The sequence below is a fragment of the Mandrillus leucophaeus genome, unplaced genomic scaffold (assembly GCF_000951045.1).
Source record: "Mandrillus leucophaeus isolate KB7577 unplaced genomic scaffold, Mleu.le_1.0 Scaffold15, whole genome shotgun sequence".
Taxonomy (NCBI): Eukaryota; Metazoa; Chordata; class Mammalia; order Primates; family Cercopithecidae; genus Mandrillus; species Mandrillus leucophaeus.
In genome coordinates this window covers 4,053,600-4,068,941 of record NW_012101476.1, presented here as the reverse complement: position 1 = coordinate 4,068,941, position 15,342 = coordinate 4,053,600, and the positions used below count along the sequence as shown (strand labels likewise).

At 44.7% G+C, this 15,342-nt stretch overlaps 1 protein-coding gene across 1 annotated transcript in view; it reads left to right on the top strand.

Annotated features, from left to right (window-relative positions):
* The window catches only part of CELF2 (CUGBP, Elav-like family member 2), a 124,619-nt gene that overhangs the window by 89,717 nt on the left and 19,560 nt on the right, over positions 1-15,342 (top strand). Inside the window, exon 8 of the mRNA XM_011974900.1 lies at positions 12,657-12,776. Coding sequence (XP_011830290.1) covers positions 12,657-12,776 — 120 coding nt within the window. The remainder of the gene's footprint in view (positions 1-12,656; positions 12,777-15,342) is intronic.

Sequence of the window (15,342 nt, the reverse complement as noted above, 5' to 3'; positions counted from 1 at the left end):
GCCCCTCCTCAGTCACCCTGCCCCCCCCTGCCCAAACAATCTTTGAGGGACTAAATTAAAATGAAAGGTGTGGTTATTGTGGAATAATTAGGCCCCATGGGAGGAGAGGCGTATTGTATTAATGCCCCAGGGTTGTGATTAGCTAATAATGCTAGTGCCTGTGTCATGGCTTAATTATCCTACTTCCTCACAATCTTTTCCTGCGCAGTTGGAATTCAGCATCCACGCTCTTTTGAGGCAAAACGGCAACCGCGGGCTCCAGTGTCCTGAGTATGTTTGGTCAATGCAGGCAATTTTCTCTGTGTTTACAATGATTTTATTTCCTAAACCACAAAGCCACTGTGCTTTCACTGTCTAATTGTTCTATGGAAAGTGTTTAATGAGTGCACCGAAGGCAAATTCTTGCTGTCTTCTGTTAATGTTTTGTTGTAGCTTTAAAAAGAAAAAAGTATTTTGCTATCCAGGAAAAGTGGGAAGTAGGGTTAATATGGGAACATTAACGCATGTGTTCCTGGAAAGCAAGCTGGTGTCTGCGACAGACTTAGCTAGACATGCCCTGCAGATACGCTGATACCAGGCGAGGGGGAAGGGGAACATTCATGTGGGAAGTATCTTTTAAATAAAGAACTGGCAAGTGTGAGAGATGGATAAGCCCCTCATTGCCGTTTTTCTTCCTTTCGTGGTGGATCTGGAATCTTTAGAAGGATGGAGGAATAGCCAAGTTCCTCAGCAGGCAGCCTCACCCCCAATCAAGAGTCTTGTTCACCATCCCACCTTCTACAAAGAATAAGACGCCCACTGGAGCCCCTATGCAGGCCCTGCTCCCGCTGCCCACCCCGCTCCTGCTCTGGGGAGGGAGGTGGGCTTCTCCAGGACGGGCTTGGGCTGGGCCTCTGCTCCTGCCTGCGCAGAGTGGCGGCCTGGGAGCTGAGCGTGGCCCTCGGCGGCCCTGCTTCTGAGCTGCCTCAGAGGAACGGAGGGGTTCTCTGGCCCTGGCCCAGTCGTACCATGGCAGCAACTGGCTTTACCCACTCTGTTTCTGAAGCTCTTCCCATTTTCTCTGGCACATAAGCAGAAGGGACGACAACTCTGACCAAATGGCCTGCAGAGCATCCGCAGCCCAGGGCCCTGGGCCAGAGGGAGTTGACACCACACAACTGTGCGCTTTTTCTTAGTGACTTTCTCTGTGATCTGGTCATTTAGGATCGAGTCAGGTGTGCTTGGTGTGGCAGCTGCTGTATAGGTTTCCCTGCCAGAGGAAGTAAAAGCTGTTTCCATTTGAAGCTTAATGGGGCTTGTATTTATGTAGATCCTTTGTTCTCGGGTCTCTCAATTGACATGGGATTTTCACATTGTTCCGTTGTGCTGCGGGCATTGGAAGTTGGAGCCTTCACCAGAGTTCCGCCTGGAAGCATTAGAATCCTGCCTTCACAGAGTCCTCTCTTTCTCTGCCAGGAGATGAGGCCAGAGTGTGTTTGGCACAACAATAAGAGCTTTTCAAAAGTTGGCTTTTTGGACCTTGTGGCCATCAAGCCTAGCCTTAGGGTCTGCAGGAACCCCTTGATATACGTCGGAGGCATCTGCTTTCTCACCCCACAGACAGGGACTCGAGTGCCTCAGAGGCGGCGCAGCTCGCTGCGGAAGACTTCTCTTCACTAGCCGGCTCCCCTCTGTATCCAACTAAAATTTACCTTTGAACAGCTTCCACCCACTGATCCTAATTTTGATCTCTTGAGCTGCGAAGAATATCTTTCTCACGTCAAGACCTAAGACTGTTTCTTGCCTTAGTCTTCACCTCTCTAGGCTCAGTTTTACTCTTACCAGCTCACTCTCTTTCAACTCAGTTTTCGTGTCTTGTCACCCTCCTCGGGACGCTCTCAAAACTGTACACACAGACAGACCTTCCCGATGGCCAGACTAATGAGAAAGGCAGCAAAATTAGTCATCATCCATCCAGTCGCCTCTCTGGGGAGGAAGATGTTGAATCTTCATTGCAAGTGCTGTAAAATGAAGTGAAAAGATGCAGGTCCTCTTCTGAGGACGGAATACCCGGATTCTCCTCCCTCAGATGTAGACTGAACACACGCTTATTGGTCACCCGCTGTGTATCACACATCAGTGCCGCCTTCTCGGACCGTCGCGCCCGTCCGCAGAGGCAGCGCACGTGACTCCCATTTCGTGCATAAATACTAAGCCTCAGCTGAATGGAGCAGATGGCCCAAGGTCTCACAGACTGGAAGGGACAGAGCCAAAAAATTAAAGGCAAATCTGAGTGAGTGCAAGTTCACTGCTTCCGTAAGTAAATCTCTGCAGTAGCCACTAGATAGACGTAAGAGGCGAAATAGAATCTTGACTTCCACATCAACATCATGCTGACTCTGCAGCCAGACCCCTGGGTTTAAATTCTGGCTCTGCCACTGAGAGTTCTGTGACCTTCTGCACGCCACTTCACTTCACAGGGTAACTGTAAAGGACTTAATGGGCTAAGGCACGTGACGTGCATTCGGCAATGAGCAGCACGTGGCAGGCGCTCACACCTTCGCTGCGCTCACTGTCAGCGTTCTTCCCAGTACGGTGGAGCTGGAGAATGTTAGTTTCCTGTTGCTGAGATGACAAGTTACCACCAACCTCATGGCTTAAAATAACACATATTTATGATGCTGCAGTTCTGTAGATGAGGAACCCAGCAGACTCACTGGGCTGGGGTCAGGGTGTCAGCAGGGTGTGTTCCTTCTGGAGGCTCTCGGGGTAAATCTATTCCTTCCCCAGCTTCTGCAGGCCACCAACTTCACTTGGCTCATGGTCCCTTCCTCCATCTTCAGAGCCAGCAAGTCCTCATGCTGTCATCTCTGATTTTTTTCTCTTTTCATTCCTTCTTCGATTTACAAGAACCCACCCAGACCATCCACAGTAATCTCCCCCATCTCAAGGTCTGCTGATCAGCAACCTTCCTAGTCCATTTTCTGTGGCTTATAACAGAGGACCTGAAAGTAGATAACTTATTTTAAAGAGGAATTATTTCTTACAGCTCTGGAGACTGAGAAGTCCAAGGTCAAGGCAGTGCATCTGGTGAGGGACTCTGCAGTCCCGAGGCAGTGCGGGGCATCACATGGCCGGGGGCTGAGTGTGCTAACATGCTTGTTTAGGACGCTCTTCCTCTTCTTAGAAAGCCCCACTTCCACTCCTGTTACATAACCCATGAATTCCTCAACCCATTAATTCATGAATGGATTAATCCATTCATAAAGGCAGAGCCCTCGCAATCCAATCACCTCTGAAAGGCCCTGCCACATTGGGGATAAAGTTTCCAACACATGGAATTTGGAGAATGCACATTGAAACCACAGCACATTCCATCTACAATTTTAATTTCTCTTGGCTGTGTAACCTAACATATTCACAGGTTCCAGAAATTAGGACATGGATGTCTTGGGTTGGCTGGGGGATGAACAGAGAACATAATAGTAATTATTAGCTCCCTCTCCAAACACAGCCCTTAGGCCCCAGATAAGCTTAATCTACCTATCCAGGAATGGCGCTGTTGGAACAGAGAGAGAAGAGAGAACAGGAACACCTTTGTCAAATACACGTTGGCATCTTCTGGTTCAACTCGGTGCCCCTCCCCCAGCCCTGCCCCGGTGGATGCAGGTCCTTCCCGGTTCTACCAGTCTGATTAGTCACCCCTCCTCCCATAGGAAATCCAAGGATGGTGAGGAGCTAGGGGGAGGTGGTCCAGGTTATCCACATGGCAGAGAAAAGAACTTTTTCCTGGCAAGTGGACTCAGGTCCTTGCCTCTCTGGAAATGTATTTGGGTGGGTTTGAGAGAGCTTCCAAACAGCCCTTCCTCCACAACTGCTGTATCTCTAAGTGGCAAAGGCCACTGGCCTCCTTGTGGAGTCCTCATGGCCACACCTGGGTGCTGGCGCCCACCCTGCATCCCTCACGGGTACACCGGGGCCAGTCCCTTGAGCACTCTGGGCCTCTGCTTCTTCATCTTTCACGTGCAGGAAAGACTCTAGTTCACAGTTTGCCTGGGAGCATCCCACTGCAGTAAAAGATCCGTCTGAAAGATGTACTATTACCTGTTATTGTCAGTGGGATTAGGAAGAGAAGGAAGGCCCTGCACTGGTTGGGGGGTCCGGCTCTCAGCTCTGTTGGAGATACTATACGGGAGTTATTCCAGGTGATCTTCTAGCACCTAATGACCTAGGCACTCGGTCTCGGACCTACAGCGTTAACCTAAGACAAGAATCTCTTCTGGGTGTAGTGTTCATCCCAGACGTAGCTCTGAGGAGAAGGAACCCATCCTGTCCCCTCAGTTGGGATTAGTGTTTGGGATTACTCAATTTGTAGTTTTCCAAAAGTGAGCTTATCTGGTCAAACAAGCAAAGAACTTCTGTGGCCAGGGCCAAGGTGGGCATATCCTCACCATCAGGGTCTCTGGACCACCTCGCTTTTCCTCTTCTCCACACCCCACCCTACCCCACAAACAGTTTTCACAAAACGCCACAGACTCTGCCACATGAGCTGATAAAACCAAGGCATCCTTGACTGCTGGACCATTTTCTTTCCTGGCAAGCCAGCTGGCCTGAACGTCCATTGCCTGATTGATAGGTTTTAACCAGTGGTACAACAGGCTTAAAATGTGACGTATACAAGTTATTGCAGCCACTGTGCAAGCAAGGTGAGGTGCACTTTGCAGCCTCTGTTTGGGATCCTCTTGGCTTTGTTCTGCCTCCTCCTGCTTGGATGGTGCAGCCTCTGCTTGAAGAGGTGCTCTGGGAGATTATGAGCCAACATTTATAGACTGCACCACTCCTGAGATGCTCCTTTGGCATTTTGTAAAACTTTTAAGTGAGAAAGCGTAGGGTACAGTTCTCAGCACAGACTGAAGGAATTTGAGGTGGGAAGAATGCAGATGGTGGTCCGAGGCAGCATCTTGCCAGTGTGCCAGCACAGAAATGGAGAGTCTGGGTGTTGGTGGCACCACGTGTGTCTCTGTCTAGGACCTCTTTCTCGATTGTGCATCTGCTGAATGGTCAGTCTTTTAAGTACTTGATCAAGGTTGGCTGTGTGACAAATTGGAGTTTTTCTTATGCTTTAAATAGATTATTTGTTAACATTCAAAAGGTTCTTAAAGGTGGCTAGATGTGCAATAAAACTATCTTACAACTGAGATGCCAGTTGGGGTGAATTTTCAAAGTATTGTCCAATGATGTAGAGTGCACAGGGCATCTTTCCACTTTAAGGCAAGTCATCTAGTTAATTTTTCTTAGTCTCATGTTTGATTCTTCTCCCTCCTTTTCTTCACCTTCTCTCCATCTTTCTACTGGGACTGTCTAAGAACAGCATAGTTAGAAGTAAGAAATTATGTCCAGTTCACTGTAGCCAGCCTCCCAGTTTTTAAATAGGAAGCCAGGGTGTAAAGAGATCTAATTTGCATATCAATTCATTGTCATCAGTAACAAAAGTGGCCCAGGGAGTTTCTAGGCCGCCTCCACCTCTCCTGTGGCCCCCTGAGCTAGGCTTCCCCCGTGCCCATAGGCTATGTGCGGGTCTGTGCCTATGGAGCTCTCTGTCCAACTCACTGTTTGCCATCACCACTGGGAGTCATCCACACAAGAGCAGTGTGTGGCATCAACACACCTGTTTGCAGACCTACCTTGGAGACTTGGAGGACTTGAGAAGTCATCCCTGAGCACAAGATCAGCCAGGCCTGGGTCCTCCAGCACCTCTTCTCCCTTGCCCCGAGGCGAAGCACTCTCTAGAAGCAGGCTCGGACGGGCCCTACTCTGGATGCCCCTGGATGGGGGCACAGCAGGCAGCATCTCTGGGCCAGCAATTCACAGTGTGGATGTCATAGGAAGAGAAAGGTTACAGCCTGGCATACAGGGTCCTCCCTGTGATTTCCTGCAAGGTGGAAGAAGGTCCTCCAACAGAAGCCAGACCAGTGGCTGTGCAGTCATCAACAGTTGGAGATGTTTAGATGAAAGTGGAGAAAAGTGTTACCTGCTTTCGTTGTTTCATAAAATAGATCCTATATCATTTTGTCTGTTCGGTTCAACCTCTACCTAATAACTGATGATGATCTAAAAATGGTGCCAAATACAGTGCCAAATTCATTATATAGATTATTTGATCTTTACAACAACCCGGTGAATTAGGTACCCTTCTTCTTCCTCCATTTAAATACAATGAAACAGAAGCCTGGGGAGATGAGGGAACAGATTGAGTCCAAGGCAGGTTTAATGAAACCCCATTTTGCCTCCAGTTTTTTTGGGTTTTGTTTTTAAGATTCCAATGAAAAGAGCTGATGAAACTATAGAGTTGTGTTCTTTATTAAAATTTATAGTTTCACTTTTCAGTAGCAATGGGGGTGAGCTAGGACCCTTTTTCCTGCTTTTCTCAGTGATGCCCCATGCCAGCCAACTTCCATGATCCTTCCCCTGCTCACCACAGAGGCAGGTGACCATCCCCAGTTATAGTGCAAAAAGGTGGAGACTGGTGAAGTCTGTGCTGTAAGATGACATCCTGCATGGTGCAAGCTGCAGAGACCAAGAGCAACAGCCTGTCTTGTGTTTTGTGTCTTGTGTTTTGCTGGATATAAGATTCTGAGTTAATAGGTTTTTTTCTTTTTAGCATTTTTAATATATCATCTTACTAACTTCTGGTCCACTGTTTCTGCTGAGAAGTCAGCTGTTAATCTTACTGGGATCCATGATGAATCATTTTTCTCTTGCTCCATTCAAGATTTTCTCTTAAACTTTCAACATATTTCTGTCATGTGCCTGGGTATAGATTTCCTTACCTTTATCCTACTTGGAGTTTGTTCATTTTCTTGCATGTGTAGATTAATGTCTTTCATCAGATTTGGGAAACTGTCAGCCATTATGTCTTGAAATTTTTTTTTCCAGTCTTTATCTTTGGTACATGCATTACACACTTTACATGTGTGTTAGTGTGCTTAATGGTGTGCCATATTTCTATGAGGCTCTGTTCATTTCTCCATTCTTTTTTCTTTCTCTCCTTTAGACTGTAAAATCGCTATCAATATATCTTCAAGTTCACTTATTCTTCTGCCAACTCAAACCAACCGTGGAGCCCTATGGTGAATTTTTCATTTTGGTTCTTTACTTTTCAGCCCCAGAATTTCCATTTTTAAAATCAGGACACAAGTAAATTACATATAGCCCATTAAAACTTGTCAGTTCAATTCAGGTCACATTTATTTATTAAAGTTTTATAGGTATTTTGCAGATTATTTCACTGCAATTACCCTCATTTAAAATTGTTTTTGTATGGTGAACTGTCTAGGCTAATTTTTATTTCCATTGCTTTCCTACTGAAAGTTAAATTTTAAAATGCTGCCATTTGCCATTTGCCTGGTAGATGTCTATCACATGCTAGGCAGTATGATTTTCTTAAAATTGCCAGTGGCCTCTGTCCTATTTACTGGCACTTCCTGTGTTGATTTATGAATGTTGAAGGAAATAAATTTACTTTGTAAAATAATTTCCAATTTTTTAAATACTTTCAGCCTTTTGTTGACATTCTTTATTTGATGAAACATTGTAATTATACTTTTAATCCTTTAGGCATGATTTTTTAGATTGTTATCCTATTTATAATAGCTGCTTTCATGTCTTTGTCCACTAAGTCTAACATCTGGGCCCTCTTACGCACAGTTTCTGTTGTGTGCTGTCTGCTTTTTCCCGTGTACGGATTCCATGTTCTTGTTCTCTTGCACATATCATAGCTTTCTCTTAACAACAGGACACTGTAGATGTTACAGCACTTCTGGGTGCTGATCCTCCTTACCCACTGCACATCACCCCTTCCCCCCCGGCTTCTCATTTGTGTTTATTTCCTTACGATTTAGCAAGAATAATTCAGTGAAGTCTATTCCCCTGCGGTACACCTCTGCTGTCACTCCTCAGAGGCCACAGCCTTGAGCTATGAGTGACATTCCTATTTTTCCTTTGTTAAACTACAAAATTCTTCCAGACAGCTCCCTTTCACTGCCTCTTTGCCTGATCTCTGTTAAGTTTCTGGCTGCTGTGTCTCTGTTGTTTTCACTTCCAGCTGTTAGCCTCCACCAATCTTCAATTGTTTGTGCTATTATTTTTTGCCCTGGAGCATAAATTGTCCCCACAGTCTGCTCTGATTGCGGTTGGGCCCTTTCATAGGAGTGCTCTTTCAGGCAGTCCCTGAGGCCTGCTCTGACCCCAGCAGGACTCCTTCTGGCTGTCCCTTTCCCTGCCCTCTCTGCTAAGCTTTCAGCTGGTCTACTTTGCCATCATGGAGCTACTGCCTACTCTTAATTGCTCATCAACAAAATTTCTCTTGTTTCTGACAGTGCCTTAGGCTTGAACTTTCCCATACTCTGTTCCAAATAATTAGTTATCCTTAGGGAAAGTTACAGAGCCCTTTGTTCTTGTGACCTATCTCTCCCTGCTCTGGAGGTGGTGCAGGGACAGTGGCCTGCTTTTCTGTGAATGACACCTCTGGTCTACAAGAAGGGTGCTGTGTGAGCATAGGAGCAACTGGTCTTCTCTCCTTGCCTTTTGCAGCATAAAACCTCCACCCAGTGAGTGAGATGGGCTGAGTAGGACCTAGTACTCTCAGAATGCTATGCCTGGTGTAGAGCTTCCACTCCATGAGTAAAGGCTGAGCTGAGGAAGGGACCCCTCTGCTTCTTGGCCTAGAATAGAAATTCTGCCACAGAGCTGGCAGGGGTAGGAGCTGTGAACTGTCAATGTTGGTAGTCTCCCCCTCCCTGGGAGAAACCATAACCCTGTGTGTTTGGAGCTGTGGGAAGAGGAAGCCCCATCTTCTTGGCCATACCCGCCCAGGGTAGAGCTTCCTTTATGCTGAGCTTCAGAGGAGGGGATTTGTACCAGGAAAGGGAGTAGGTTGTGGGTTGTAGCTCACATGCCACGGATTCTTGCTGTTCTTGCTGATGTTTGATAAATCTTCTGGAGAAAAACTATTTCTTCATGTATGTACTTAGGACAATTTCCAGAGACTTTAAGTGGTTGGTTTTTATCATTTTATCTGTTGTGGTTGTTTCACTGGAAAGAGGGCCCACGGATATCCTTATTTTAAAAGTACTTCCCTCGAGTCCCCTAAAATTGTATGAAAATGTTCAGGCCTCTTTTGCTGGTTTAGAATTCAAACATGTACTAGGGATGGTCTTTAACACGCTACTTACTAGCACAGCAATCTGGCAAGGACCATCACATGTAGACTGACATCAGATGCAGTCCCTAGGAAATACCCCAAATAGGAGAGATTTCTATTTCTGGCAGTTAGGCAGACTAGATTGCTGGAAGGACCCTCCCACTGGGAAAAACCCTGAAATGTATAGTAAGGTTTTTAAAAATATATTTAATGACATCAGTAGTCAATTAGCAAAAAATACTCATAAATCAATGACTAAGTGAAAGAGGAAACTCAGAGAAGCGGCAGCATATTGAATGTGGCTTTCCCCTTAAGGATATTTGGTGAACTGAATAAATTCGAGTATCTGTTCGCACAGCTTTCCCAACCATAAAGAATACAAGAAAGTCCAAGGCTTCTGTGCAGTATCTAATAGGAGACCCTCCCCATACGAGCTTGAAACCCCAAAAGGCTAAACTCTCAGTGTAAAGATGAACAAAAAATGTTCCCCCCTTAGAAAACTACAAGGAAAACTGCCTATCTCAAAACATAGTGCTAGGTAGGGCCGGGGGAATTTCCCTCTGCCAATTCATAGCAGTAAACCATCCCTCACGTGAGTTTACAACCCAATTTGATTGTGTCTGAGTGGCCAAAAATCCTAAGCCATGAAGTTAAAGTATCCCCAGCTTGTAGTTTCCTCCAGCACCTTGTAGAATCAAATGTTAAGTCGTTCTTGAAAGAACCCATCTTCAACCCAGACCTCAAATTATTCCTAGAAATAAAGTTCCAAGATAGTTAAGTTCACAACCAAAAAAAAACCCCACAAAATATACAAGCAAACCAAGCACCAAGAGTGAGAAATAGCAGGGACATTATTAGATACCACCATTATTAGACCTCAGATATTAGCATTATTAGCATACAACAGAAAGGAAGTATAGCTAATACGTTTACATATTAAAAGAATTTGAAGAGTGAAAAAGTAACTGATTATGAAAAATGATCCAGCATGTTGATAACATTCTAGAAATGAAAAAATATAACCAAAATGTAAAATTTGGAGATGTAAGTTCAATAGAAGATTACATACAATTGAAAGACAATGTGGTGAGCTGGAACACAGATTTTGGAGATGATGCCCAACTGAGAAACAGAACATGAGAGGTTAAGTGACATGGACTAGATCTAACTGAGGTCTAGCTAAATTCCTAGTGGAAAGGAGAAAGAGGATGGGGAAAGTCAATATAAGAGCAGCTAATAACCAAGAACTTTCCAGAACTGATAAAAGGTAGAAACAAAAATCCACATATTCAGGGATCCAGATGAATTCCAAGCAGGGAAAATAAAAATCAATCTAAACTTGGAAGCACCACAGTAATAAATGCAGAACACCAAAGACAAGGAGAAGATCTTTAAAACAGAGAGAAAAACCACCTCCAAGGAACACAAACATCTCAGTGCCTAACATCTCAACAGTAATAATGGAAGTCAGAAGGCCATAAAATGTGCTTACAAAAACCTGTCAATCTCGAATATCCAGGAAAGAAATATTTCATGAACTAGGATAAAGATGTAATTTTCACACAAACTAAAGCTAAAAGACTTTTTCACCAATAGACCCTCACAAAATAAAGCTGCATTGGATATAACTTCAAACTAAAGGATAAATAACCCAGATGAAAGATGAATAATAAGCAAAGGAAGTGGTAAATATGTGGGCAAATCTAAATGTGTGCTGTAAAGAATAATAAGTGCTGAATAAAAAACTTTCTGAAACCAAGCTACAAGTAAAATGCATGAATATCCCGCACCTGGCGAGGGGGCTCTTCTGCCTTAAAGTATGCTCAGATCCTTGAATTGTTCTGGCAAAGGACAAAGATAAGTAACTTTGCTTTTCATAAGTTAAAGATGACTTAGTTTTTATGACCATATACAAGAGAGTAGAAATACTATGCATGACTTCCAAAGTAGTAGAGAGGGGAAATGATATTGAAAGACAAACCTAGCTGGCTTGGTGGCTCACACCTGTAATCCCAGCACTTTGGGAGGCCAAGGCGGGTGGATCATGAGATCATGAGGTCAAGAGATCAAGGCCATCCTGGCCAACATGGTGAAACCCCATCTCTAATAAAAATACAAAAATTAGCCAGGCATGATTGCAGGCACCTGTAGTCCCAGTTACTCGGGAGGCTGAGGCAGAAGAATCACTTGAACCTGGGAGGCAGAGGTTGCAGTGAGCCGAGATCATGCCACTGCACTCCAGCCTGGGCGACAGAGCAAGCCTCTGTCTCAAAGGCTTGCAAGAAAGGAGAGAAAAAAAATGTAATATTAGCAGAACAAATAGGACAAAATCTAAATGCCCTTACTAAAAGACTTAAATTATAAGGCTGTGTTGTTTTTAAACCTGTCTATATATTAGAGATGTAGCCAAAATATAAACAGATAAGTAAAAAGATGGCAAAAGATATCCAGCGCAAAAACCCAAAAAAGCTGGTGCTTTCTTACACCAAACATCATACAAAACAGACTTCAGAGAAAAATTAGAAACAAAAGCTTGCCCCAAAAAGGTTTATTTCACCAGAAGATAGGATCATTTCCAAATCTATGCAAGTAGTAACCTCTTGCATAGAAATATACCTTCAAGATACATTTCCAAAAATAAGCATGTTTACATGGAGTTAGAGTGACAGACGTTCACATGCTTCTTCCAGTAACTGACAGATCAGGCAGACCAAGAAATGTCTTACATTTAAATGTTTTCCATTTTGAAAGTTTATTGAAGATATTATGAATAACTTTATACCAGTATATAGTTGAAAACAAAATACAGCAATTTCTAGAAAGCAGCAACTTAATAAAACAGATTCAGAAACGAAAAGTTCAGTCATCCTATTTATTAGGGAAATTTAATCGTTATTTCAAAATACTCCCATGAAGAAATAGAAAGTCCAGAACATTTAACTGGCAAGTGCTACCGCACACTTAAATGACAATTAATTTTAATATTACAGGGTCTATTCCAGAGAACAGAGAAATAGGAACCCTCTCCCAGTCATTGTATGAGGTTAGCAAAACCTTGGTAGCAAAACTAAAGACAGTACAAGAAGGAAAAATAAAGGCCCATCTTACTCATGCACATAGGTTTAAAAAAAAAAACTAAGCAAGATATTGTCCAATAATGAAGCCAAAGAATGATTGCCAACTTCGTTATGTATAAATCTGGCTGGGCAGGCCTCCCATTCACAGATTTCCCCACCATCCAGCAGTGAGTGTATTTGCTATATTGGCAAAACAGTGCTATAATGATTTTTTTTTTAACCACCAAATCTGTCAAAATTGCCACAAGTACAATTCCATATGTCCTTCACCCAAAGCCACAAGCACAGCTCCTCAGCTCCGTCCAATGAGATGATGACAGAAGGATTTCCAGTCTTCTTGGCTCTCACTCACCTCGTGTCTTTTCTCCCCTCTTCTCTGTCTTCCTTTTGTTTTTCAGTGGCTGCTTCAACCCCAAACTCCACTGCTGGTGCAGCCATGAACTCCTTGACCTCTCTTGGGACTCTGCAAGGACTGGCTGGAGCCACTGTTGGACTGAATAATATTAATGCACTAGCAGGTACCATCAACAGTGAGTATTTGCTGCTCTGGTGGACAGCCTTCCCCCAAATTCTCCACAGAAAGTGGTCAGCCAGAAATGACCCGAAAAAGGATATGCCACGGGGAGAACTAAAACTTGGGATGGAGGAGCACATGCTTTGATAGGCAAAAGCTGCCTACACTCATTTTGCCTCAGAAAACCCCCGACCACTCTCCACCCCCAGATTCTCTTCAGTGTGTAGCACCGCGCGTGTGCTCATCCATGGGCCTCTGTGGCTGGCAGCTATTTTCAGGTTTCCAGAAGTTTGGTTTGGTTTGCTTTGGTTTCAGTCGGTTCTGTCCTGCGAGGCAGGGTCTTACAGTGGGAAAAGTTAATGGCCTGGAAGGCTGGAAGCCTGAACCCAGCTCTGCTGCTAGGCAGCTGTGGGAAGTCAGGCAGATGCTGCTCCCTCTCTGGGCTCGGGAATCTCCATTTGAGAATGGAAAGTTCTGGATCAGATGATTCTTAAAGGTAGCCTCCAGCTCCAAAGTCCAAAGATTCATGACAATTAAATACGGGAGAAAATTAGGCCTTGGAAAGAAGCAAATGGAACAGGGGAGAGGAGTCACTGCCGGAACTGACATGATCAGAATCTTTATTAAGCACCCACAGGTATGGGTCACTCTACATCAGGGACCATCCAGAGGGACATTGTTTAGCTGTGGCAGGTTGAAGTAGGCTGGAAGCAAATCACTTAGAAAATTGTACTTGGTTCCAAAACATACGGATGGACTCACCAGAGAATTCCTGGTTCTGTCCTCTGCAGCCCACCCGTTCCTGTCATTTTCGGTTGATGGGGGAACGGTGTGCCGGCCAGAGGATAAGTCATGTTTTAGACTCCTGCTCGGTATGGGTTCCTGCACTGGGGAAACTGATCCTCAGCCCACAGAGGGGACACGTAATTTCCCTGTCCCTCCGTTTCGGACTCCCTGGTTGCCTGAGAGTAGCCAAGCCCAGCAGATCCACGACAGCCAACAGAGCTGCTGATAGTGGAGCCCAGTTAGCTACCATGCAGCCCGGACACCCCGGCACCTGCCCGTTCTCATTTTTAATAAAGGAGTCCTTGACAGTTGTTGCCCTATTTTAAGCCATGGTTCAGTAAGTGGACTGTTTTGAAAGGGTGACCAGGCAGTATAATTTTTTAAAGCAATATAATCCCAGTAATTTCATACTGTAAAAGCTCAGAATACCTTGCACTGGACTTGGTAGAAAATGAACCTAAAATTTATCCAAATAAAAATTAACTTTTATAATCCTGATAAAATAGATCATTTTTAGAATTAGGACATTTTCCAGGTTTTAGTACATCCTTGTATGCAGAAGCTCTAGGAGAAGCAAAAGCGTGGACTGAGCTTTAGCTGACCATACCTCCCAAATGGGATGGCTCGTGATTAGCGTGGAGCCCGTGAACTGGTAGCCGCGCGGCGGCCGCAATGTTTTATTCCAGTTAGAACCGCCTCCAGCTTTGACTTTTCCAGCAGCCAAGTAGGAGCCTCACTGCCTTGACCCCCGTTTCCGGTACAGCTCCTCGCTCTGACCTTGTCCTTCACCTAGGTCGAGGACGCGTGTGCTCGCACACATCCCCTCATGCTGCTTCTCTTGCCCCAGGACCTAGTTCCCCTAAAACAAGGACTTTGATTTGACCGCCTGCCTGTCCTTGGTCTGCAGAGTAACAGGCCAGTGGGAATGGTTGTCCTCCTCAGCACGTGCTCATGACTGGTGTGTGTGTCCTCTCGTCCGTGTCCCGCCCTGTCCACGCTGCTCTGCTCTGCATTGCTGAGATTGTGCCATCGTTCTCGTCAGGGACTGCAGAGGGGCTGTGTTGAATGGCAGAGAAACCATGAGTCGTTCTTGTGTGGGGTCTTGTGTGATACACATTTTGCTTCTGGCAAGGACAACAAGTTTAAATTGTTTTGCTTTTTAAAATTGTTTGCTATTGGGTTAATATCAGTCTGTACAGTTCATAGAAAATGAAGAAAGAATGTCATTTCACATAACCCCTACTAGAGAGTAGGAACCAAGAAAATATTTAATTAAACCAAAACCAGGCACAAATGAAAATACATTCCTTGTGCCTGGAAAGTGTTACTAATGCAGAGCTGTTTTACAATCTCCAGCACTGACCTAGAGCTAATATTTGCTGCTTGTCGCAAAATATCAACAGAAAACCTTCCAAGACAGAGTATCCTCTTTCAGACCATTCCTTCTCAACAGAGATGAGTATGCTACCGGTTCCACTGGATAATTCCTAAAGAAAGTCGTCAAGCAGTGGTTACCTGGACAGAGTCAGCTTCTCAAATAGTTGACGGCAGCTTCCGTAGCACCGCTGTTAATCCCACCCCACTGCAGCAGCCGTTATCTGTTTCCATATGGAGAGTATTCAGGTTTTCTGAATAGAGCCAACTCTTTCCCACTGATGCAGCAGCCAGCCAGAAAGCAGGTAGATGACTCACCAGAGCCTACGTTTTACCCTCTTTCCTGCTCAAGAGCCCAACACCTCTCCCAAAAAATGAAGTTTTGGGTCAGTAGACAAGTAGCTAAATTA